The sequence below is a fragment of the Lynx rufus genome, unplaced genomic scaffold, assembly GCF_022079265.1.
Source record: "Lynx rufus isolate CCGP_SWC_20201006 ecotype Redwood Valley unplaced genomic scaffold, mLynRuf1.p SCAF_10, whole genome shotgun sequence".
Classification (NCBI taxonomy): Eukaryota; Metazoa; Chordata; class Mammalia; order Carnivora; family Felidae; genus Lynx; species Lynx rufus.
This window is the reverse complement of record NW_025814824.1, coordinates 56,539,363-56,566,403: the sequence shown is the minus strand read 5'-3', so window position 1 is coordinate 56,566,403 and position 27,041 is coordinate 56,539,363. Positions and strand designations below refer to the sequence as shown.

The window sequence follows — 27,041 nt, the reverse complement described above, 5'->3', positions numbered from 1 at the left end:
TACAAATTTTTTAAATGTTTTTATTCATTTTTGAGAGAGAGAGAATGAGCAGAGGCAGGGCAGAGAGGTGGGGGTGGACAGAGGATTCAAAGCGGGCTCTGAGCTGATAGCAGTGGGCCCAATGCAGGGCTCAAACTCTTGAACCACAAGATCATGACCTGAGCTGAAGTCAGATGCTCAACGGACTGAGCCACCCAGGTGCCCCACTTCCTGCAAATTTTAACTCTTAAGCTACTTCTTCTAGGAGTTAGTGCCATACATCTAAATACTTTGTTCACACTTCTGTTTCTCGGTTTATCTATTTAAACGTTGCCAATTGGCTTCCTATTATAAAAAATGGGGAATTAACTCTTACCAACCCTCCTCTTCTGTCACCCTGTCCTCTAAATATAGTCATACCACTATATTTAGGTCATGATCAGAGTTTACATTATTATCACCATGTAATTGTTCACTGCATAGCACAGTAGTGTACTTGGCTTACTTTTCCTTTGCCACTTGCCTTTTGGGGTTTTTTCTAAGTTCTAATTTCTTTTCCATTTTTAAAACACCTCTATCTTGTCACTATCATAAACTCAATACTTTTCAATGTTTCATCATATGAGATGAATGAAAGACCCAATGTTTAAAATATATGTAATAGAGGAAACTATAGATACGTGTGTTTATAACCTTTAGATAGAAAGAGCTTAAGATGTAAAACCAAAACCAAACCAAGACAAAAAGATTAAAACCATAAAACACAAACCATAAAGGAAAAGATCAACAGCATTAAATTCAAAGACTAGTAGGAGTTCAGGGTAAAGATGGCAAATTAAACACATGCATTTATTTGTACTTCTTCTTGAGCCCCAACTAAAACTACAGTAAATGTTTTTGGTGTGTGTATGTGTGTAAAGGACAGAAATGGGAGAGGAGATGAAGGTAAATTTCCAAAAGACTGCTGCTTAGACAAGGAAATATTTCCATAAAAACAAGTACAAAGCATACAATAAAATTATAAATTTGAAGGACTTCCAATGCCTTGCTCATGCATATGTAAAAATAAATATTTTACTGAATAGTAGTATACCTGTGTTCAATAGGGAGACAATGGCTTCTACTAGGAATGTAAAAGAAGAAAAAAAATTCTAAAGAGCAAACATCCCCCAAATTTACAAAATCATCATCCCCTCAATCATGAAAAGCCACTGTAATCCCTGGAATCCAGAGTTTTCCTTTAACACTAAAGCACTAAAACATTTCATTGCTTTAAAACTGGGTCTATTGCGGGGCACCTGGGAGGCTCAGTCAGTTAAGTGTCCAACTTCAGCTCAGGTCATGATCTCCCAGTTCATGAGTTCAAGCCCTACATCGGGCTCTGTGCTGACAGCTCAGAGCCTGGAGCCTGCTTTGGACTGTGTGTCTCCCTCTTTCTCTGCCCCTGCCCTGCTCACACTCTGTCTCTGTCTCTCAAAAAGTGAATAAACGTTAAAAATATATATATATTTTTTAAATGGGTCTATTGCTTTAAAACTTTCTGCTAACAATAAGTCATCCTCAGGACCATTCAGAAAATTACTAATACCATGTTTTTAAATGATCTTGTCACTATCTCTCCCATGAAATAACACACACACTTATGAAATGATGGGCCAGCTCCTTCTTGTCAGAGTTGCCTGGGAATTAGAAGCCTCCCATTTCCCCTGGCCCTCCTTTCTTTAAGGACCACTTTGATACAAATGTTAAGGGGTTTGGGGGCGCCTGGGTGGTTCAGTCGTTTGAGCGGCTGACTTCGGCTCAGGTCATGATCTCGCGGTCAGTGAGTTCGAGCCCCGCGTTGGGCTCTGTGCTGACCGCTCAGAGCCTGGAGCCCGTTTCAGATTCTGTGTCTCCCTCTCTCTGACCCTCCCCCGTTCATGCTCTGTCTCTCTGTCTCAAAAATAAATAAACGTTAAAAAAAAATTCAAATGTAAGGGGTTTGTATCCCATATCCTTAACCCTGTCCAGAGCTAGTGAGACCTCCTAAAAACATCTTAAGCTCAGTAATATGAACCTGAAACTAATTCCAAACTAAGCAATCAGATTTCTCAACCACACCTCCCACAATACTTGGGCCATACTCTGGCTAGCCACTATTTCATTCTTTCCTCATCAACCCAAGCCTTTAGAGGGTCATGATCACCAATGACAGAGCCTTTCTTTTGATATATTCCTTTCAAAAATTAAAAATGGAACAATATAGAGCTACCAGCACAGCACCACTAACACACTTGGCATCTGTACCTTGCATTAGGGCACAGGAAGGTCAGAGGGACTGGGCCCACACTTACTATTTATGAAACTCAAAATTAATTTGTTTCCTGGCTTTAAGCATTTACCTGTGAAAACGCCTTCAGCTTCACTGGCCTCTTTTGTGAAGTTCTTTCTCTTTCCCACATCCAGGTGCTATTTTTCCTTGTATTTTGGGTCAAAATGATGCTGTGTTGTTTTATGAAATTCATCAATGCTTCTATCCTTTGGCATCAGTCTTGACCAATGAGCTACCATTTTCATAAACGCTTAAGTTGCCAAGTGTCTTTTTCTAACACCTATATTTTTAATTCTTCTATTGGTGTTTACAGTTCCACCTGCAGAGAATGTATTAGCTATGAAAAGAAGCTGAAGACTTTGTTTTCTTCAGGACATCCCTTTCTCGGTGGTGACAAACCAAAACACCCCAGGGAAACTCTGATGCCATGTTCTTGAAGACTTTCGCTTTAGAGCTATGGAACTGTGGTCATAATAAATTTCAATCTAATATTAAGAGAACGAAACTCCACTATTGACCACCTGGGCAGCCAGAGCCAATTTCGGTTCAGAATCCACGCCGTCACTGCCACCACCACTCCCACCCTGTGAAACTCCACTTGACTGTGACAACTGCGTTGCCCCGTTCCGCCACCAGGAGGCAGCATCGTCACCGCGGTCCTCGGTCGGCTACATGCAAACAGCAGGTTTGTGGGTTGAATTTTGTTTTCATTTCCTTTATCTTTCTGGGACCAGAAAGATTTTTTTTTTTTATTACTTGTCCTCAAATGTGTCTCATGATAGGCCAGAGGTCTGGCGCTTTCCTGTGTCCAATGACGAATAGTATAAATTCCTTTTCCGCTCATATCCATGTTAAAGGCCTTCATCCTCTGGCGCCGAGCCTCACGCCGGCACAATTAGGCTCTCAATAAACCTTCACTGAACAAAGAAACCCTTTTTTAGGGTTAGCACCGTAATTATGCGGTGTAAGGAATCAATCGGGTGCAGGTTATTCTGTGAAGGAAGTGCCAGAGGTGATGTGAACTTCCTTTAGCCTTTAAGGCAAACATTATTTCGTCTTCTACGTTAGTGCCTTGGACTCAGGGTATGTTGGAGTGGGAGTGAGGGAGATAAATATTTGTAGACAAACACAGGCCTTCGCCCGCCCACGCGTCTCTGCCAGCAAGCTGTGTACAGACGAGTTCGGGGGCCTGAGTGGCGGGGATTTGGGGGGAGGGCCGTTGTTCTAAACCTGGGGTAATGGCCACCCGGGGGGGCATCTGAGGCCCACGCTGGCCCCAGGCCCCCGGGGGTGTGGTCCCACTTACAGTCCAAGTCTCCCCTCCGCGTATCCGGCCCGTTGTCCGGGACCTCCGGCTTCGGGGGCCCACGGGTGCCTGGAGCAAGGAGAGCACCAGAAGTCGGCCCCGGCCCAGGAACTTTGGGCCCAACGCCCTTCCCGGACTCTCTGAGGAGCCCCCTGGGTCAGGGCCTCCCCGCCTCCCCGCCCCCGCCCCTGCTATAATACCCCTAGCCAACCACAGCTTCCCTACACCTCTCCTCCAGAGCCCCGCCCCACTCGAGAGCCTCCCTTCCCAGGCTGGGGCGCCCTCTGCAGGCCTGGGAGAGGAGACACACAGCCACATACACCACTAACTGCGCGAGGTAGGCGTGGGGAGGCCCACACACAGGATGGGCACCTCAGGTACACACATACATACACACACACACACAGACACACACACACACGACAAGCACATCAGTCAAGCACAGCTCCAGGGACACAGCTTGGGATACACACATTCATTCATTCAACAAACACTAAGCATCTAGTCGAGGTCCTCTCCCCACAATCATTAACTCCCCTACCATGGACTTGGTTGACTTCCCAGGCACAGCTGCTCCCTTCCCTGTCCCAACAGCTATGACCCACTATCCAAGGTCTGTGATTCCTGAGGTGTGGATATGGTCAAACCAGGAAGCATGAAGTCCGTGTGGGCTCCTTGGAGGAGTGTGGGTATAGGCTGGAAAAAGCTGCCCTGAGCTGTAAGATTTGTCCAGGGCTCACACAAAAGCAACCTGGCTGGGAAGTGGGTGAACTAGGTGAAGCATGTAGCCCACTTAGAGTTCTGTGTATGTGATCAGGAACTGTTTTAAACCCACCTGCTTGGCATCCAATCCCCCCACTTCCACCCCCATTGGATCATCTAAACCAACGGGCTAGGGAGTTGGTGCTTAAGCCTTCCACCCACGGACCCTGTGTCCTTTCCCTGTTTGCCATGAAAGTGGGTACCATCGTAACACCCTGACAGCACCCCTCCTTCCCTGATTCCTCTTCATATCCCTGATCTGTCGATGTTGGGGAGCTTCAGGACTTGGAACATGAACCTCTTCTACCTACACTCACTCCCTTGGAGATCTCAATGTCTTATGGCCTTACATACCATCCATATGCTCCCAAATTTGTATTTTCAGCTAAAATTTCTCCCCTGAACTTCAAACTCACATTACCAGCTGCCTACTTAACATCTCCACTTATATATCCAAAATGCTGCTTCATCCTAACAAGTCAAACCAGGCCCCTGATCTTCCCACACACCCACTCCTCTGTAGTCATCCACATCTTGGTAAATGCAACTCCATCCATCACATTGCTCAAGCCAAAAATATTGCAGTATTCTTGCCTCTTCTTTCCTCTCACATTGTATGCTGAACCCCGCACCAAAGCCCATGACTTTACCTTCAAAATATTTCCAGAATCTAATCACTTCTCACCAACTCCCAGTAACGTTGTGTCCTCCTCAATTATTACAATAGCCTCTGACCTGGTCTCCCTGCTTCCATTCTTGCACTACTTTGATCCGACAGCCAGAAGGAGACTTTAAAACATATCAGATCATGTCACACCTCCATTTAAAACCCTCCAATTGTTCCCCATCTCACTCAAAATAAAACATAAACCCTACAATGGCCTACAAAGCCTTAATTATTTGGCCCATATTAATATCTGACTATATCTCCCACCACTCTTTGCTCACTTCCCTCCCATAACATTGGCCTCCTTTCTATTCCTCAAACATACTCTCACCTCAAAATCTTCACACTTGCTATTTTCTTTGCCTAGAACATCTTCCCCAGATCTCTGAATGGCTCTCTCCCTCACCTTCTTCACATCAGCTTTCTGTTCAAATGTTGTCACCAAAGTTTTCCCTGACCACACTCCCCAATACTCCCTATCCCTCTGGCCTTCTTTATTTTTCTTCATAGCACTTACTGTCCTCTGAAGTATATACATTTTTCGTGTTTTCTTATTCCCTGTCTCCTTCATTAGAATAAAAACTCTGCAAGAGCAGAAACATCCATCTGTTTTGTTTACTGCCATATCCCAGTGCCAAGAACAGTGTCTGGAACATAGGGGGCCCTCAATAAATATTTATTGAATGAATGTGTTACAAATCCCTTGTTTATTATTATTTTGTTATTTTACTCTTTCCTGCTGATTCTCAAGGTCTTTCTCAACAGGCATTCCAGGCCGACAGTAATGAAATTTAATTGAACCCTATTCTCCCTCTGCACTATACTCTTGTATCATTCAGGATCTTGGCGGGAAACAAATGGCATGCCCAGAAAGGTTTAATGGAAAAAAATTTTAGTGAAGGAACCATTCACAAAGGTGAGGGCAGGGTTATTGTAGGCAGCCACTGCATGTGAATTAGTATACCTCCAAACCTCAGGCTGTCTCTACTTCCCAACAATGTTGACATTCAAAGTACTGCCTGAAATTCTGCCCGCTGAGAGGAATTCCCTTCACCACGGTCTTTCAAGGCCATCTCTGAATGTAAGCAACTGTCTACTTCTGACGCATGCCAGCATACCTTAGAGACCCATCTAAACATCAAGACCATGCATTTTTTCCCTCTGTTAACTGTAGAAAACTTCTCCTTGAAGGTATAAGTGTAATCAGAAGAAGAAACAATACAAGTAGGAATCTGAGCCACCTACCCATGCTTTTACTCTTGCCTTCTGAAATTTGTAAGGCCTGATCTCATATGTACAATGGCCATTTAACAATGGAAGGATGCTGTTGTGCACATCCAACTATATGATTTGCTATAGATAACACCCTTAGGCCACATTGTCACCGAGTGAACTAGAGCCTGAGTGTTCACCCAGGCCCAGTGGCAAATCAGGAACTGCTTTTCAAATAGAAAATAATCATTAGCAAAAGAGGTGTGGCCTTACTCCAACACCCTAAGGGTCTTTGCTGTAATTCTCCTATTGGAGCTCCTACAGCACCCTTTTTCTGCCACAGAAAATCTGAAGTTCATTGGATTTTTGAGTCATAACACCCAAGTAGCAGCGCAACTTTCCTGGAAACTGGACCTGCTGCTGAGCCCTCCTTGCTCTGGGCTTCATTCAAAATCATCAGCTTTATGTCATATCCAGTAAATATTTTACAGCAGTACACCTAAATATAGCATATGTTGCCTCCAAAATCTAAACTTCCCTTTAAGTATTGTGTCTCTTTCTTCATGGTGAAGTTACAACACACCACAGACCACCGTTTTTCAGCTTCTCTCCACCCACAGTAGCCGAGAGACTTCACCTATATGGCAGGATCCTGAATTTTTGTAAGATTTCTTTCTCTCTCTCTGGCACATATGGGTCTTAACTAAGGCATTTAAGGGGACTGCTATTTCTTGTGCACCAGAGACAGTAAGCATAATGTCGTCAGTTGATATTCTATGGGATGTCAAGATTATGACAGTTGATATTCTATGGGATGTCCTGCTCTTACAACAAAGAGCAGGAATGCTGATACATCCCTGGGGTAAGACAGTGATGGTGTAGTCCTGTCATTCCAGTTGAAAAGAAACTGATTTCAGGGTGCCTGGGTGGCTCAGTCGGTTAAGCATCCAACTTCGGCTCAGGTCATGATCTCACAGTTTGTGGGTTTGAGCCCATGGTGGGCTCTGTGCCGACAGCTCGGAGCTTGGAGCCTGCTTCAGATTCTGTGTCTCCCTCTCTCTCTGCCCCTCCCCCACTCTCTCTCTCTCTCTCTGTCTCTCTCTGTCTCTCAAAAATAAATAAACATTAAAAATATTTTAAGAAAAGAAGCTGATTTCAATGGTCTTTAATTGACTGGTATAGAAAAAAAGGCATGTGCTAGATTATTAGCTGTAATATTCTGTGCCAGGCATTATGGCATCTCTTAGGTCTTTGAAGGTGCTCTAATTTATGCAATTTCTCTAGGAATGTAGCATTACTTTAAGTTTACTATTTAGTGGGAAATGTGATAGGGCAGGTATAGTTTAAAGGACTTCCACTTGGTCTTTCCTACTATAATTTTCCTTATTCACACAGGAATCAGTGTGGACATTTGGATAATTACTAAGTATACCTATTCCCACTATACATTCTAAACCTAGGGAAATAATGTGGACAGGTGTTAGAGACCCTCTGTGAGACAGACCTGTATTAAGATCCTCCTGTAACTTGACCTCTATAAACCTTCACTCCAGCTGGCAGACCACAGTAGGATTTTGGGTCCCTAAGACTAGCATTAACTTGAGACAGTATCTAATAATGCCCCAAAGGTCTGAGTATGTCCTACTCTACATTCAGACTCACCCTAGCAAAATGGCTACAGATCTCTCTATAGAGAAGGCTTAGAGCAGTGACTCTCAAATTTTAGCATACATCAGAATTACAAGAAAGGCTTGTTAAAGTACAGACTGCTGAACCATTTGCAGACTTGCTGATCCAATGAAGTTGGGGCAGAGCCCAATAATTTGCATTTCTGGCAAGTTCTCAGGTGATGCAGATGCTGTTGGTCCAGGGACCACACTTTGAGAACCACTAACTAGGAGAAAGATGTATAGAATCTACCTGTGAAAGAGACTCAAGCCCTCCCACCTCCCACTCGATCAAAGGGCTTTTGGTTTAGGAAACTGACTTAAGTAGAGGAACTAGGCAAAAGGTTGTAAATCCCCAGTACAATTTGGATCAAATTTTTGCCCACTTAGATGTTTCCACTTAGACAGGTCAAGTAGCACATCAATAAGCTGTCCATCTATTTCATCCCTAGGAATGCTATAATCAATTAGCTAGCACCACAGATCCCTGTGGGCAAAGCACATAAATTACCAACTTGTCCTTACAGTTTATATGTAATTTCATTTACCTTATTGCTTATGGTTAGGTGCCCACATCTGACCTCTACCACTTAAGGATTCCATTATTCCCCTTGAAATAAGATTTTCCAGTCCCAAGAAGGCATCTTCTATCCTCATCTCTTTCCTGCTAAAGAAGCCACTATAGTACTTTTCAGAGAAGTTACTGTTCCCTTCATTAAGCTTTTCTTATTGCCTTGGAGAAGGAAGTATCTTTTGGAGCCCTTCAGAGGTGTACAGTTGGTGGTTGTACATAACAAGTGCACTCCAACATTCCCATCTCTCTCAAATTTTGCGGTCCTTCCTCTACTTTGCCCCTCAAAGTATAGTCTATGGACCAGTAGCATCAGCATCACTTAGAAGTTTGTTATAAATGCAGCATCTTGGGGGTGCCTGGGTGGCTCAGTCAGTTAAGCATCCAACTTGGCTTAAGCCATGACCTCATGGTTCATGAGTGTGAGTCCTGCATCGGGGTCACTGCTATCAGCTCGGAACCCACTCCGGATCCTCTGTCCCCACCTCCCCACCCCTCCCCTGCTTGTGCATGCACTCTTTCTCTCTCTCTCTCTCTCTCTCTCTCTCTCTCTCTCTCAAAAATAAAAATAAAATAAAAAAGAAATGCAGCATCTTGGGTTTCATCCCAAACCTACTTAATCAGAATCTACTGTTTAATAAGACTCCCATGTAAATCACACGCACATCAAAGTTATATGTCAGTGAGGTTCTAACATCTCGACTTTATTGATCAAAGGCCACTGTTGAGTCCACACTTCCAGTAACCAACCCAACAGACTATTAATATCACTCCCAGGTGCTGAACTAATACAATTCTTGGGTGAGGGCACCATGTCAACAGATTTGTCCTCACTGGTCCCCAAGATTCTCCCAATAGAGTTTCAAGTTCCTGCAAATCCTTCAGCATACATGCTGTTGTTCTTAGAGCACATCTTATATATCCCTGTAGGCCTGGAGACTATGAGGAGTTGTCAGGGTAAGTCTTGAAGAAAAAAATGCATGCCCTAGGAGTTATTAAAAACATGTTTTTAATGGAATAAAGGCCAGGTCATTCATGGTTTGCAGGAGGAGGAAGAGTGTTCTTCTACCAGCAAGAAATGTTCAAAGGAATTTGAAGATATTAAATTATCAGCTTTAGGGGCACTTGGCTAGCTCAGTTGGTAGAGCATGTGACTCTTGATCTCAAGGTTGTAAATTGGAGCCCCATGTTGGGCATAGAGATTACGTTTAAAAATTTTTTAAAATTAGGGGAGCTGGGTTGGCTCAATCAGTTAAGTGTCTGACTCTTGATCTCAGCTCAGGTTTTGATCTCAGGATCATGAATTCAAGCTCTGCATTAGGCTCTGTGCTGGGCATGAAGCTTACTTTAAAAAAATATTAAAATATTATAATTTTTTTTAAAAAACAAAAAACATTATCAGCTCTGTTCATCTCTGTCCAAACATCCTCATCACAAGTCTCAGAATCCTGCTCCTTTCCAACAGCACCCTAGCATCAGGTATGGTGAGGTTGTGCATTTACCTGGTGTTACAACTCTACAACCCATACACTCAGGTCTTGGGCTTGATCCTCAGCCACATCTGTCATGTGATCACATACAATAAATATTTCTTAAGAATTCCATAGAGTTTATCTGGATCTCCACCCATACTTTGAGTTAGAAGTTCATGGTATCTGGGAATGCAAGCTGGTGCAGCCACTCTGGAAAACAGTATGGAGGTTCTTCAAAAAATTAAAAATAGAACTACCCTACGACCCAGCAATTGCACTACTAGGAATTTAACCATGGGATACAGGTGTGCTGTTTTTTTTTTTTTCAACGTTTATTTATTTTTGGGACAGAGAGAGACAGAGCATGAACAGGGGAGGGGCAGAGAGAGAGGGAGACACAGAATCGGAAACAGGCTCCAGGCTCTGAGCCATCAGCCCAGAACCTGACGCGGGGCTTGAACTCACGGACCGCGAGATTGTGACCTGGCTGAAGTCGGACGCTTAACCGACTGCGCCACCCAGGCGCCCCAGGTGTGCTGTTTCGAAGGGACACATGCACCCCCATGTTTATAGCAGCACTATCAACAATAGCCAAAGTATGGAAAGAGCCCAAATGTCCATCAACGGATGAATGGATAAAGAAGATGTGGTATATATATGCAATGGAGTATTACTCGGCAACCAAAAAGAATGAAATCTTGTTATTTGCAACTATGTGGATGGAACTGGAAGGTATTATGCTAAGTGAAAGTAGTCAGTCAGAGAAAGACAAAAATCATATGACTTCACTCATGTGAGGACTTTAAGAGACAAAACAGACGAACTTAAGGGAAGGGAAACAAAAATAATATAAAAACAGGGAGGGGGACAAAACAGAAGAGACTCATAAATATGGAGAACAAACTGAGGGTTACGGGAGGCGTTGTGGGAGGGGGGATGGGCTAAATGGGTAAGGGGCACTAAGGAATCTACTCCTGAAATCATTGTTGCACTATATGCTAATTTGGATGTAAATTTTAAAAATTATAATAAAAAAGAAAATAAGTTAAAAAGAAAAAAAAAGTTCATGGTATCTTTTCACCCTTTTTTAAAATGTTTATTTATTTATTTGGTAGGGGTGGGGTGCAAGAATAGGGGAGGGGCAGAGAAAGAGGGAGAGAGAGAATCCCTAACACAGGGCTCAATCTCACGAACTGTGAAATCATGACCTGAGCCCAAATGAAGAATTGGATGCTCAACCAACCAAACCACCCAGGCATCCCTCACCTTTTTTTTTTTTTAATATAATTTTGCTAGCATTATCACAAACAGGCAGCCCATTCAACTATATATGTAATCACCATTTGAAATCCCATTTGTGGCCATAGTAATTAAGTACCTCTGTCATTTTTATCTCCTAATGCCTTGCCCTCCACCAACATTACACCCTATACTTCAGTGGTGATAATCCAAGTGACTGTGATGTTTCTTCGTGCTTCAGATTACTTAGTGTCTTCTTTACCCATGTAAAGGGATTATCTGTGACTCATCAAACATTTGAGCGGCCCAATCCTAGAATCCCATTGTGGGAATCTATTTCCTTGGATCTCTTCTGGTACCATTTACTGTATCAATCAGGATCCTGGCAGGTGGCACACTCAAAAAATTTTAACCAGAAAGACTCTAATAAAGGAGCTATTTAAGGGGTGAGGTGAGATTAAGAAACCAACATGGGACAGTGAGGCACCCAGGGTTTAGCAATAGTGGGAAACCATTACCATACCAAAGCCTGAAGGGGCAAGAAGAGGGAACAGTGTTTCAGGAGCCTTACAGAGAGACCCATAGAGAGGAGGGAGCCCCAAAGGATCTATAACTATAGATCAGTGGTTTTCAGACTCCAGCATGTATCAGTCACCTACAGGTGTGTTAAAATACAGATTATTCCAGTAGGTCTGGAATAGAACTTCAGAATTTGCATTTCTAACAAGCCCCCAGGTGAGGCTGATGCTGCTGTCTGAAGACCACTCTTTGAGAACAACTACCAGAAAGAAAATTATTCACTGCCAGGACTGCAGCAAAATGAAGGATCTAGGGAATTAACCTCTCTCTCCTACCACCCACTGATCTCCTGCTGCTGCCTCCTGTGGACCAAACTAAAACAGAAGCTGGAGGGCAATTCAGTCTATACAGGTCAGCCTTCCAGAGAACAGAGCAGGGTAGAGAAGAGTGGAGAGTGGATGAGGGTGGGATGACAGAGCATTATCTGAACCACCATAAGCAAAAGAATGCATAGATCAATGGAAAATGAATAGATAGATGAACTGACATATATCTGAATGAAGGATAGAATAATAACAATAGTTAACAGTTGATGAGTGTTTATTACGAGCCAGCCTCTAAACTAAGGACATTATTTGCATTACCTCACTTAGCCCTAAGGAGTAGATCTAGCACCATTCCTATTTTACACAGAAGGATATTAAGACACAGGAACACCTATGGAGGAACAACTACATGGTCAACTAAGCTTTGACAAAGCAGGAAAGAATATCCAATGGAAAAAAAAAAAAAAAAGACTCTTCAACAAACAGTTTTCCAAACAGGACAGCAACATGCAGAAGAATGAAACTGGACCACTTTCTTACACCATACACAAAAATAAATTCAAAATGGATTAAAGACCTAAATGTGAGACAGGAAACCATTAAAATCCTATAAGAGAACACAAGCAGCAACTTCTTTCACCTCAGTCATTGCAGCTTCTTACTAGACACATTGCTGGAGGAAAGGGAAACAAAAGCAAAAATTACCTTTGCGACTTCATCAAGATAAAAAGCTTCTGCATAGTAAAGGAAACAATCAACAGAACTAAAAGGCAGCCTACAGAATGGGAAAAGATATTTGCAAATGACACATCTGATAAAGGGTTAGTATTTAAATCTGTAAAGAACTTATCAAACTCAACACCCAAAAGCAAATAATCCAGTAAAGAAATGGGCAGAAGACACGAATAGACATTTTTCCAAAGAAGACATCCAGATGGCTAACAGACACATGAAAAGATGCTCAACATCATTCATCATCAGGGAAATACAAATCAAAACCATGGTGAGATACCATCTCACACCTAAAGGAATGGCTAAAATTAGCAACTCAGGAAACAACAGATGTTGGCCAGGATGTGGAGAAAGGGGAACCATCTTACACTGTTGGTGAGAATGCAAACTGGTGCAGCCAACCACTCTGGAAAACCGTATAGAGGTTCCTCAAAAAACTAAAAATAGAACTACCCTATGATCCAGCAATTGCACTACTAGGTATTTACCAAAAAGATACAAAAATACAGATTTGAAGGGGTACCTGCACACTGATGTTTATAGCAGCATTACCAACAATAGCCAAACTATCGAAAGAGCTCAAATGTCCACTGATTGACGAATGGATAAAGAAGATGTGGAATATATATACAATGGAATATTACTTAGCCATCAAAAAGAATGAAATCTTACCATTTGCAATGATGTGGGTGGAGCTAGAGTGTATTATGCTAAGCGAAGTAAGTCAATCAGAGAAAGACAAATACCATATGATTTCACTCATATGTGGAATTTAAGAAACAAAACAGATGAGCATATGGGGTGGGAGAGAGAGAGATGGTAACAAACCACAAGAGACTCTTAACAATAGAGAACAAACTGAGGGTTGATGGAGAGAGGTGGGTGGAGTGATGGACTAAATGGGTGATGGGTATTAAGGTGGGCACTTGTTACGATGAGCACTAGGTGTTAATATGTAAGTGATGAATCACTGAATTCTACTCCTGAAACCAACATTATATTATATGTTAACTAGAATTTAAATAAAAATTTGAGAATAAAAATGAAAACGCTGACTTCAAAAAAATAAAAGACACAAGAACAGGAGAACTTGCACTTGGTGACACAGCTAGCAAGTGATGGAATTTGAGTCCCAGCCAAAGCATTCTATCTGTAGAGTCTCACTCATCTGTACTGTTCTATGATCAACGGACAGTTGGCAGACAGGCAGTGTGCGATAGTGGTAAAGAGTGTAAACCTTAGAGCAAAAGACCCATAAGTACAAGACACCTACTTGCCATGTGACCTTGTGCTCTGAGCCTCATTTTCTTTATGTGTAAAACAGAATAATAATATGATAATAATAAAAATTACTTCACAGTTTTTGTTGGGGAAGCTAGTAAAATCAAATCCTTGATTTAGAGCCTAGCGTGTAGTAAACAATTAGAAATACTGTTACTATTATTATTATTACTAATGGATGGAAAGAAAGATAAGTTAGAAACTTATGAGGAAAACACCTCCCCAATCCAAAAGAGGGTCTAAAACTTCAGTGGGATCTTTGAATGGGTGTTCCCATATTAATTTCCCTTTTGAGTCCTTCTCTTCTCATCTATCTCTGGCCTTTCTCATAAAGATGGGAAATCACTTGTCCCCTGCTCCATTTGTTGATTCCTTGAAATTTGGGGATTGTCTGAATATGAGCTGACCAGTACCTCTCCCTAAAAATCCCCTCTTGGTTCCCAGGATTGAGAGGAGGAGAAAGATGAAGGGGGCTATTCCAGGCCAGGATCCCTCCAGCTGTTCTGTTGACCCAAGTGTTAAACATCTGAACATGGTAAAAGAGAAAAGGGCAGTGCTGGCTGAGCCAGGAAGTTGAATCCCAGAGGCCTGAGATGTGGGATAGGTGCTGGGCATCCTCCCAAGGAAATTCTCTTTCAACTATACTTGTCCCAAGGAAGGGACTGTTTCCCAGATAATGGATGGGCAGGCACTAGGAGGCTACCCCAGGCTCCATGGTTGTTCTGAGAGCACCAGAGAAACATTCCTCACCACCACCCATACCAGAGAGAATAACCACAGAGACAAGAGTGAAAATGAGGGATAAGGCTAGGGAAGGGTATGCAACTCCTCACTCTGCACCCCACCCCAATCCTGACTATCACCACTGAAAGCCATGGTTAATGATGCAAATGCCACTGATGCAATAATGGAGAACCTCTATCTGGAGCTGACATTGCAAGGTCCCTTCTCTTGGCGAGACGGCAGACTGCTTAGTTTCTCCGAGATGAAGCCAAAGAAAGCAGAAGAGCAGGGAAGCTACTGAGGCGGGGAAAGGGAGGGCAGGGTCAGGTTCCGTCAGAAAAAGGGGGGCAGAGGGGAATCCATGGAATGGATGTGGAGGGGAATTTCTGAGCAGGGAAAGTGAAAGTTCCAAGCCATAAATAGGAGGCAGTCGCAGCCTCACACAGGCTTTCGCACTCACATTCCCAGACCCCCTCACATCCCAGAAGGACTCCTGTGCACTTCCCATTGCTCCCTCCCACTCCCAGCCAACTTTCAGTGTCACACAGACTCTTGCACACACCCAGAGATTCACCCGTACTCCCGCTCACTGCTGGTCTGCCTCTGTTCACCCTCCATGGCATCCCCTGCAGCTGCACTACTGACCCTCAGCCTGCTGATTCTCTGGACCTCTCCTGGTAAGCCCTGGGGACAGGGGGTGGGGGTGTCTAAATGTCAGACTATTTGATGCTGGATGTGGGGACACTGAATTAGGTCTCCATGTTTGGGTGAATCCGGAGGTTCCTTGAACACTGTGTGTGTGACTGTGTGTGTGCCTGTGTGTGTGTCTGTGAGTGCCTGGACCCCTGAATTCCAATGTTTGTCCGTCTCTTGGTGTATCCCAAAGCCTATGGCTACCTTCTCTCTGCAGCCTGTTTCCTGTTGCCTCAGTTTCCCAGACAGGAGAAAACAGTATATATTTGCTTACAGGAGAGAGAATGGGAGACAGGGCTAGTAGTCAAAATATTTAACAATTCAAAAGTCCTCTAACCCCAGCCTCCTGCTACTCCCCACCCCCGACTCCCCTCCCCACCCCCGTGCTGTGAACAGCATCAACTCTTCATTGATGCAGCAGTTGAGAGGTCCTGGGAGAGAAGTTGGGATGATCAGGGCAGCAGAAAGGCATTTATGAGGCCTAGGGCAGTGGTTGTTTACCAAACAGCTTAGAAGTACTTCAATATATTTAGCAACCACTAGGGCCATATTGATATATACCAGCTGAATAACTGATTTAGCTGCCTACACACACAGACGTGTGTCCTTAACCTCAGTTAGGGCTATCTACGGCCTCCCTTCCTCAGGGTCCCTATGCCCTGACACTACTTTCTTTCCCATATCCCAGCTCTGGGTGGTGCCAACGATGCTGAAGACTGCTGCCTGTCTGTAACCCAGCGCCCCATCCCTGGGAATATCGTGCGGGCCTTTCATTACCTCCTCATCAAGGATGGCTGTAGAGTGCCTGCTGTCGTGTGAGTTGTGGGGAGGGACTTGTCTAGCCTCAGCCTCCTCTCCCCCATCAGCCATTGGTGATACCCCCACCATCTTATCTCTCTTCTCCTTGCCAAGCCCAACCTCTTCAAGTAAGCGCCTGAAACTGGTTCCCAGATGTGGTCCCCACATCTTCCTGCCCCTCACACCAGGGCCTACCAGAGATCTGGGTTCCAGGGCTCCACTGTTTCTGATAACTGACCTGTGACTCTAGGTTCACCACACTGAGAGGTCACCAGCTCTGTGCACCCCCAGACCAGCCCTGGGTGGACCGCATCATCCGGAGACTGCAGAAGAACACTGCAAAGGCAAGCCCAGCCCTCCCCAGCCCTGCCTCCTCCCTCAGAGTCCTTGCCCAAGACCCCAGACCATGACCTTGACTCTTCTTCCTCCCCTAGAATAAGCGCCACAGCAGTTAACCCATGACAGCCCCAGAGGGAGCCCTGTGTCTGAGTGAGGGGATATGAATCACTGCAGCCCTGGGGAACCAAGGACCAAAAGGGAGGATCAGGCCTCCAGCAACTCTGTACCAGACCTGACCCAGCTGGGACAGGGCCTGCAGTGTCAATGTGAGTGTGAGTGTGAGCAGGCATGAGTGTGGCAGGAGCACAGCTTCTCCTCCACACCCAGACTGCAATGCTTCCAATAAAGCCCAACTGGTACCCATGGATCTGTCTGTTTGCTGTTTGTTTTCTGTCCAAGAGGACCAGGATAGGAAATAGGGAGATGGAATGGCAAGATCTAATTTTCACTCTGCAACCTAAGCAATCTTCTCATGGACTCCTACTTAATACCTTGGGTTTTCAGGATCAACTCCCACAATCAGGGCCCCCACCTCATGTCTCTTCACAGCACTGTGACACTCAAACTTGTGTCTGTTCAATGATTGAGCCAAACTCTTTCATGCCTCCCAGTCTTTGCTCTCCAAGGCAAAGTATCCAGATGTCTCAGGGATCAGGTTTCACCAGGGCGGGAAGGGGCTTATCAAGAACCAGTTCTCATGGCCAGGGGCAGGAAGAGGCCCAGCTCTACTATCTGGGGGGAAAGTACCCAAACAGCCATGCCATTCCCTCTGTCAGGAACACTCTTCTCTCTCATTGGCTCACCTACCTTCCCATCTGGTTCTTAATGACTCTTTCTCCATGAGGCCTTCCTTGACTCTAGGCTGGGTTGGGTAGCCTCCCTTCATCCCAAGTCTTCAGAGAGCCCTGCTCCTCTCCCCTTGCAGTACTCATCACACTGAGTTATAACTGATAGTTTGTCAGCCTTCCTGGACAGGGATGATGCCTATTTTGGTTTCCACTGTCTCCCTGGTGTCCAGTATACTGCCTGGCACAAAATAGTCGCTCAATAAATATTTGTCTATAAAATGAATAAATATGTGAGGAAAGGCTCAACAGCCAGCAGTGAGTGTCCATATGCCCATACAGAATCTGACTTTCAGGCCAGCCTTCCTCTCTCACTCAGTCAGGCTGGGCCAGGACCAGCCCCATTTGAGCAATCCTGGGGCCACACTTATCTGGTAGTGTGGGATAGATAGACCTGGAAGCCAGAAGTCAGAATGGGAAAGGGCCCAGCAAGTGGAAGAAGGAGTAGCCAGGGAGCTAGGGAGATTCAGCATGGAGGAATCCACCACTACCTCTGCAGCCCATGTGGGCACCAGGTCCAAGGCAACACTAAGACCAGGGAGTTATAAAGGAGTCTCCTCTTTGAGAGATGAAAGCCCTGTGACTCTTGGAGCATACTACAGGGCTGCTCTGGGAGGAATGAACCCCTATGCTTGCGATGTCCCCTGAGGAAGCTGCTGGTCTCCAACTATGGCCTCTAAGGGACTGTCCCACTGAGAGCAGCAAGTCTGTGATGCTGAGGTTGGATGGTAGCTATGACAATGGACTGAGCATCATCACCCGAGAAGAAGGGTCATCACTGTACCAGATATTCCTCATCTGGCAACAAAACCAGGCCTGGGCAGCCTGGAAAGGGGAGCAGTGGTGAGGGGATTGTGCCAGCCCCTCCACACTGACCTGAAATCATAGCAGCTTCTTCCTGCCCTCTGCTTCCACAAGTAGGTATTCGAAACCTCAGATATCCCAGGTCTTAGAGTCACAAGGAATGGGTGGGATGGGGATAATTTGCAAAAACAACTGCTATGGCTGGGAAATTTGGCTGTGATGCCTGGAAGAAATTACTCATCCAATCCATGCACCCATGCATCCATCCATTTAGCTCTCTCTGCATCCATTAGACTGCCATCCATCCATCAACCCATCTACCCATCCATTCATTAAGGCAGTCAACCATGGAGCTCCAGAGGTCCCAGCTATAGACACCTTTTGAACCCTGTGCCCTGCTCTCCAGCAGGCAAAGGACAAACACAGGTGTGAAGGGAGCACATTGCCTCAAATCCTTCTCAGTTTCCAGTGAAGCCAAGTGGAGGTCAGCCTGCCACAGAGGCAGACACAAAACCTCCCTCTGGACTCTCGGGAGAGAAACCCAGATAAAAGAGGGGAAGTGAGGGAGGGAGCCCTGAGGGAAATGCTACAATTACAGAGCCCCTTGAACACTACCTCCCTGATACTGCCACTGGGAGATGGACGGAGGGGGACAGGAACAAGTCCTGAACTCAGTGCCCAGCCCCCAATCCTACTTCTGCACTTCATTGTACCACTCCAATCAAGTCCCTTTCTTACTCCCCATCTCCAACACCTTAGTTCCCCCATAAGTCAGGTGTACAAGGAGGGGAACCTAATTTTTAAGAGTCCCTCCAAAGATTTGACTCATGCATCTTTGGGTCATCTTTTGGGTGAATGCTAAAACCGCAGCATTCACATAGCCTCCCCCCGCAAAGTCATGCACATTCAGAAATGTCCCTACTTCTTGGGTCCCAAGGGATACCCTCTGGGAACAAAGAAGAAGCTGAGATTCAGGAAGAGAGAAAATAATTCAGGAGCTAGTGAAGGAGCTTAGATTGAACAGCCTCTTGCCACACCCTGGAGGCCTGGTGAATGAGGAATTTCAAGGAAGTCTGAGGGGGTGAACACTAGAGTACCACAGGGAGCAGGGATGCAGCCCTCCCCAACCCTTCTCCAGCCAATGCCTTCTCTTCCCCAGCCACCAGCCCCTCCCAGGCACTCAGTCTTATCCTCTTATCTCCTGCCAGATACAGGAGATTGCTCTTAGCCCAGCAATCTGAGACTTGTCCTTCCCCACTCAAATATTCTCAGCATTGTGACTTTATCTGTTCACACCTGCTCCCTGTTTCACTATGATTTACCCACAAGTGTTATGTCATTTTGCCAAGTTATGGCAGGCCAGAAGCCTACCTGACAATGATGAGGCTTCTAGCTTCTCCAAGGGATAGTATGGACTTCCAGCTCCTCAACCAGAAGACAGGGGCCTTACTGCCTGGCTCTAGGTAGACACCCTCCTGTCTAGGACCCATGGCACCTGCTACAGGTTTAAGGTCAGCAGCTGAGTGAAAGCCCCCTACCCTGAAGGCCTATGGCCCTAGCAAACATCTCCCTAAAGGGACCTGACATCCCTGCTCAGAGAGCTCCCCAGCTCCCATCTACATGATGGACAAAAAGCTCTCTGTCCTGTCTATTGATAGAGTTCCCAGGGAAAGGGATTGGACCTGTTGATCTCAACTGTCAATATTGTTCTGCTCAGGGGCTGGCACAGAACAAGGCCCAGTACTCTTTTGATTAACAAAAAATGTAACTGAAAATGGCCCTTTCCCACAATACCCCATCCCACTCATACCTGGAGCACATCCAGTTCTCAAGACATGGGGGTTGTCTCTGTTGCATGGGTAAGTGTTTGGTAAGAGCCAGCCCCATACGGTTTTGATCATACTTTCATCAGCTCATGTTCAATTTCTTGGTAAGCCCCCACCCCCAACCCCCCCCTTTTCTGGTCTCCGGGAAACTTTGAACCAGCCAGAAAATCTTGGAAATCACAGTCTCACAAAGGAGCAGGACTCCCAAGTGGGGGAATTTCCTCTAAGAACCCCTCTGTAAGAATAAGCCAGCATTTCTCTGATCAGAGAACTTCCTCAGTGGTCCCTGAGACTTGTCCACATGGAAGGACATGGCTCTGTAATACCAGCTATTTCACCACTAGTGCTGGGCACTGCTTTAAGTACTAGTATCATTCTTATGTTACAGCTGAGGAAACTGAGGTGCAGAAGTTAAGTAGCTTGCCCAGGCTGGACCGATAGTGAAGTGGTGGGGGGGGGGGTGGGGGTCTTAGCTGGGCAGTTTGGCTCCAGAATCTGTACTCTTAGCTACAACACATACCACCTCTCTGAGTTGACCCATTTCCTAAATAAAAGTGGGAAACAATACAGCAAGGCCAGGTCTGAGGAAGTGACCCTCAGGGAACAGGGAAAGTCATTACTTTGGGGTGCTAATCACATGCCAGGCTCCAAGCTGAGTCCTTTATGTGCATTATATCATTGCATCCTCCAGCAACGCTATGAGATGGAGATCACTAGTCCCATTTTATATATGAAGAAATTGAGGCCCAGAGAGGTAGTGTAAACTACCAAGTTCACTCAACTAGTGAGTGACAGAGCTGAGATTGCACCCCAAGACTGCTTGAGGGGTAGCACTTGGGCTGAGGGCTGAGGGCTGAGATGTTCAGTTGGGGTAGAAAGGCTTGGCTTGCTAGGAAAAGCTAGGAAAAAAACAGAGGAGAAGCTGGAGGCTCAGACAGGACATTAGTGCTTGAGCCCAGACACAGAGATGCCGCCTGGAGGGCTTCTAGCCTCCTGGGCTCTCCAGCTAAGGGGAAGTTAGCTTCCCCAAAGCTTCCAGGAGGTAATAAGCACAGCTCTCCAGGTCTATTCAAGCCTCAGTTTTCCCAAAGTGGAGCAGTGGAGATGGGGATCAGGCTACAAATATGCCCACATTCTTAACTCCATTCCCAGGGGAGTATCAGAGGCCAAGACCAGGTGACGTTAAAAGGAAAAGAGGAATAGAAGGGTAGGACCTGGGATCCCAAAAAGTAGGGGCCAGACATTGGGGTGCTGTGGGCAAGGCTCCTGAAAGGGGCGGGGCCAGGCTTCTGAGCTAGCCAGGTTCTGGAGGGAACCTCCACAGAGCAGAGCATCTGGGGACCACAGGGGTGGGATCAGATTCCAGAAGGACTGGCATCTAAGGGTCATGTCCATCTTCTGAGGGGCCAGGATCAGGCAGGACAGGGGAGGAGGCCCTATTCCTGTTCCTAGGACCTTCTAGTCTTCCATGGCTCCTGTGGGGAGGCACAAGATGTGAGATTTCCTGGGCTCCAACACAGCAGAAGTGGGATGGTTTGAACCCCAGCAGTTTCCACAATGCCCTACCAGGACAACCGGATCCCCCAGGGCTCTGGTTCTCAGAATCACAGTCCCTGGAAATCTGGACCCATCACCATCAAAACCTCAATCATCTTGCTGATCTCATACCTGTCAGATCATCATTTCAAGGAGCATCCTCCAAGAAGAAACCACCCCTTCCTTCCAGGGGCCCAACACTTTAAAAGCCTTCCATCAATCCAAGAACACCTACTGACAGGACATCTCAATACCTAATAATGTCCCCATTGCTGACAGAACCCCCATGAATGTCAAAGTCCCCCATTACTATAAGGTCACTATTCCTCTCAGGGAAGTCTATCACTGTCAGGAAGACCAGGCCTGGTGTTCAGGATGTACAGTGCAGGACATCCACATTGTACAACTCCAGGGACACCATTTTCCCTGTAGTCTAAGTAAATGGAACCTCTTGGCATGGCAGCCCTAAGTGTCAAAATATCTGTTAGTGTAGGACCCCCCATAGTTTAAGGGCTACCATGACATAGGGTCCTAGCTTGGCAAATCATTGTGTCTAAAGTGATGCCACATCACTGGAACCCAGAACATTTATTCTTAACAGGCACCGTTCTAGGTGAACAAGACAGATATGGTCTTGGGCTTCATGAAGCTGAAGAAATCCTCTAACAAAGGTTACAGTACCGCACACCACACCAAAAAAGGCAAATATACAAATGTATTAATAAAGATTCTTACTTGCAAGCTATTGAAACTCACTAGCTGATTTAAACAGAAAAGTAATTTATTGAAAAGACCATAGGAAGTTGTAGAAAATAGATGACTAAGGGAGGTTGAGCAGCCAGAACCATTTGCAAAGCTTGCAATAGAACCAGGATAGTCCAGACATCCCTCCAGGACAGCATCCCCAGAAGGGGATACCAAATTCCAGTACCACCCTTATGTCCAGACAACTGGAGCCCCTGCCCTGCATTCCATGTTTCAGAGGGCTCTACTCTGGCTCTCCTCCAGTCATATCTCTGGACACAGGACACAGAGGACACAGGAATAAGGAGACACGCTGACCTGTAGCTTGTGCTTCTCCCTCTAGATCACATTTCAGGAACTGAAAACTAGAGAATTCCCTGCCCGAGTAGTCCCAAGCAGCTTCCAGAGTCAGGCAGTCCTCTTCCACAGAGCCATCCTTCCTAGAATGGACTGCATCACTCTCTGCATCCAGAGAGCTGCCAAGAGGTAGCTATTTCCAGGGAACATGGAAGGAGCTTGTATGTATGGGGCTAGAATGTCTACACCAGGCACATGACTCTTCGTGGTACAGGATATAACTGAGGGTAGGAAAAGGAGGAGGACAAGTAGAGCACTGAAGTAAGCTCCCCTTACCACCTCATTCCATCATGGAACTCCAAGGAGTCTAAGAATTCTAAATTTGAACCTGACCTTCAAGATGCTCTAAAAGCATATTTTTCAAGGCAGTAAGAAAGGTATATTTTTATTTGATTTATAACTTTTAAATATTTAGATACACGGTATGTTGGCCTTCATTTGTACTGTTACTTCAAGCCCCACAAGTATCTAGTGATCAGCTTGCCAGGTTCTACATCTGGAAACATAGCTACAGTGCCCCTGGAAAACACACGTCACCTCTGCCACCATTCCTACCACTATCAAAATATATTCTCTACTACTCCTGCTCCTTTGCATCACTACTATCTTCCTATTCACAATCTTGGTAAGGTTTTTCTAATTGGCTAAGCCTAAGTCATGTGCCCAAGGGGGCTAGAAGAATTAGAATGTGACCTTTGGGTATTATATGATGGAAAGTAACTATTGGTTAACTAAGACTAATACAATGGGAAATTCCTCACATATAGGAAGGAGTTAAGGTTGTGGGCAGTGAAAACAATGATAAATACCTCTATAGTCTATCCTCTGGCTATCCAACATCAACATACACCATTTGTCCAAAACCCTAGCCTTCTTAAAAATTTAAGGGTATCATCTAATATAATATCTCTTTTGCTCACACAACCAAAAAACTTCACCCCTCTCCAAAGAGACACTGTTTAGAGCTTTAGCAATTACCACATCTGTCTTATTTAGCTTGGTCTTATATAATAAAATATCATAGTCTGGGTGGCTTAATCAGTTGACATTTATTTTCTCATAGTTCTATAGGTTACAAGTTCAAGATCAAGGTGCCAGCATAGTCAATTTCTGTTGAGAGCTGGTGAGACCTCTCTACTTATCTTGCAGATGACTACCTTCTCACTATGTCCCATGACAAAGAGATCTCTCTTTTTCTTCTCTTTTTTTTTTAAATTTTTTTAAAGCTTATTTATACACTTTGAGAGAGTGTGTGTGTGTGCATGGGGGAGATGCGGGGTGGGTAGAAAATTCCGAGCAGGCTCCACACTGTCACAGGGCTCAAACCCACAAACCATGAGATCATGACCTGAGCTGAAATCAAGAGTCAGACGCCCAACCAACTGAGCCAGCCAGGTGCCCCTCTCTTTCTCTTCTTATAAGGCCAAAGTCCTATCAGATTAAGGTCCTACCCTTTGACCTCATTTAACTTAAATTACTTCCTAAAGACTCTATCTCCAGATATAGCTACAATGAGGGCTAGGGCTTCAACATATGAATTTTCAGGGGATACAATTCAGCCCATAGCAAAAATCCAATTCTAAATCCAAGATCTCAGGGTGACATCCATTCTTCTTCTAGTTTGTTATTATATCATCTCTATTCTACAAAACCTTGTAACCACCACCAACACACCTGATTGGTCAAGGATAGGCTGGGTTATGCTGAAATAACAAATGACACCGAATCTGAGTACCTTAACACAACAAAATTCTATTCCCCATGCATATCAAGCCTGCTGTGGGTCTAGGCGGGACTTTAGCACAGCTGTGTTCCATGTGGTAACTCAACATTCCAGACTGCCTTGATCTCTCAGCATGCTTCTCCATCTCAACACATGTTTCCATGATCACTGCAGCCAGGAAAAACAGTCAGGGGAACTCTTGTTTAAACACTTCTATCTACAAATGACACATGCCATTTCTATACACATTTCATTGGCCAAAGTGGGTCATACAACCATGCTTAACTTTAAGGGAGCAACTGCCAGGAAGAGAAATAAATCACCGTCTTTGTGAGTAATAATGATATCACCACAACAATCTATCTTCAAGAATGGATTAAATGAGGATGAAAGAAAAGGGGAGTCAGTTAAAGAAATGGGGACATTTCAAAACCAGGAGAAAAATATGGTTAAATGCTATAGTCAGTAGTTCTGAAGCTAGCCCTGAGGCTTAATTAGCATTTATTATGTACTTCCTTCTCATACTAGTTTTCTATTGCTGTGTGACAAATCACCACAAATTTAGCAAATCCAAATTTCTTATCTCACCGTTTCTGGGGATCAATAGTTCAGGTAAATGTTGACTGGGTCTTCTGCTCAGGGTCTCACCAGACTGAACTTAGGTGTCAGCCAGGGCTGCAAATTCATTTCAGATTCAGAGTCCTCTTTCAAACTCAAAAAATATCGGCAGTTGTGCTTGTAGAACTGAGGCCCTGAGTTCCTATAGCTGCCTGCCACATGGCTCTGTCTACAACATTGTAGTTTGCTTCTTCAAAGCCAATACGAGAGCATTTGCTGATGCTTATTTTTTTTTCTTTTTTAAAGTAAACTCTATGCTACATGTGGGGCTTGATCTCATGACCCTGAGATCAAGAATCACATGCTCTACCAACTGAGCCAGCCAGGCACACCTTTTAAAAAAAATTTTAAGGCTGGGGCACCCGGGTGACTCAGTTGGTTAAGGATCCGACTTCAGCTCAGGTCATGATCTCATGGTCCGTGGGTTCGAGCCCTGCATCAGGCTCTGTGCTGACAGCTCGGAGCCTGGAGCCTGCTTCAGATTCTGTGTGTGTGTCTCTCTGCCCCTCCCCTTCTCACACTCTGTCTCTCTCTGTCTCAAAAATAAATAAACATTAAAAAAAAAAAAAAACTTTAGGCTGCTGCTTTTTTCTTACCTCTAGACATTTTTTTAAAAAATGTTTATTTATTTATTTTGAGAGAGAGAAAGAGAGCATGAGCAGGGGGAGGGGCAGAGAGAGAGGAGAGAGAGAATCCCAAGCAGGGTCCGCACTATCAGCTATCAGCGTGGAGCTTGATGCAGGACTCAGTCTCAGGAACTGTGAGATCATAACCTGAGCTGAAATCAAGAGTCCAACACTCAACCGACTGAGCCACCCAGGTGCCCCTAGACACTTTCTTAAAGGGATCACCTGATTAGGTCGGGCCTATCCAGGGTAATCTCCCTTTCAATGAACTCAAAGTCAACTGATTAGGGACCTTAATTACATCTGCAAAATCCTTCCATTTTGCCATATATCATAACCTAACATATACAGGTCTAGAGGTCAAGGGGAACTCCTCAAAGCAAGGAGCATACACACCAGGGGCAGGAATTTTAGAATTATGTTCACCACACTTCTTCTGTGATTCATTCCCTCTCTACCTCCAACTGGTAGTTCACTTGGTTGACATTCTATGACTGCTAAGGGACCCAAACCTTCATGCCCAAGGAAGACAAGCCCCTAGTAGTCCTGCCTGATTAAAGTCACATGGGACTTCCATTAACTTTGACCACTAGGCATGGCATCACCAGGAGAAAGCGCCCCAAGTACCCCAGGTATTATCCACACACACATAGCCTCTGTCACCATGTACCCTTTCCCTTCCTCACCCACATTGGGATTAATCCCAAACCCTGTCTCTCCTCTGAGCCTTTGTACTTGTTGTTTATTCTACCTGGAATATCCTCCCTCCAGCCTCACCCATCCTCGAGGCTCTGCAGAGATCCCTCCTTCATGCAGCCTCCTCTGCATTCTCTCTGGGGCCTCAGGGCTGTTCATCTCCAGCCACAAAAATCACTTTCTGCTCTGGGTTCAGGAGCCCTTGTTTCCTATACTTCCCCCAAGCAAGCTCAGCCCAGGCTCAGGAACCCTGGGGCCAGGATTAGCCCAAAGTGCAAGAAATTAAGGAGAGGAGGTGCTCAGGAACCCCTGGCAATGTTGTTACTTCAAGCTCCAGAGCACAGAAGGTAGTAAAGGGGGGTGTACTATTGCTCAAGACTTCTCCCCAGTCTGATGTCCTGTCACCTCTGGAAGTCCTGTGCAACATTCTACCCACACTCTGAGACTGAAGGGCTAAGCTCTGACCCTCTGGCTGGGCCAGGACCCTCTGGATACGACAGAAGGTTTGAATAAGGATGGGGTGTGAAGCAGACCCCTTCCCAAGGATCAGGGACTTTCAGGGGCTGAGTCATTTGGTTTCTTGCTCAATTCCAGCTCCTTTCTGGAACAAGACAGCCCAGGCTCCTCAGGCCAGGAGACACACATTTTCACTTTCTGTATACACTAGAC

General features: G+C 45.1%; 1 protein-coding gene across 1 annotated transcript; it reads left to right on the top strand.

Moving 5' to 3' along the window:
- The first annotated feature begins 15,322 nt into the window (after positions 1 to 15,322).
- CCL19 (C-C motif chemokine ligand 19) lies at positions 15,323 to 16,713 on the top strand. Its single transcript, XM_047098647.1, has 4 exons — positions 15,323 to 15,444; positions 16,149 to 16,275; positions 16,509 to 16,602; positions 16,693 to 16,713. The coding sequence occupies exons 1-4, from the start codon at positions 15,384 to 15,386 to the stop codon at positions 16,711 to 16,713; spliced, it is 303 nt and encodes a 100-aa protein (XP_046954603.1). The 5' UTR covers positions 15,323 to 15,383.
- Positions 16,714 to 27,041: the final 10,328 nt, after the last annotated feature.

What these genes read in the sequence shown, in the direction of transcription:
- CCL19 (XM_047098647.1), top strand. Translation starts at nt 15,384, where the DNA reads ATGGCATCCCCTGCAGCTGCACTACTGACCCTCAGCCTGCTGATTCTC. An exon ending in GATTCTCTGGACCTCTCCTG is followed by an intron (nt 15,445 to 16,148) that starts GTAAGCCCTGGG and finishes CCCATATCCCAG; the next exon opens with CTCTGGGTGGTGCCAACGAT. An exon ending in TGTAGAGTGCCTGCTGTCGT is followed by an intron (nt 16,276 to 16,508) that starts GTGAGTTGTGGG and finishes CTGTGACTCTAG; the next exon opens with GTTCACCACACTGAGAGGTC.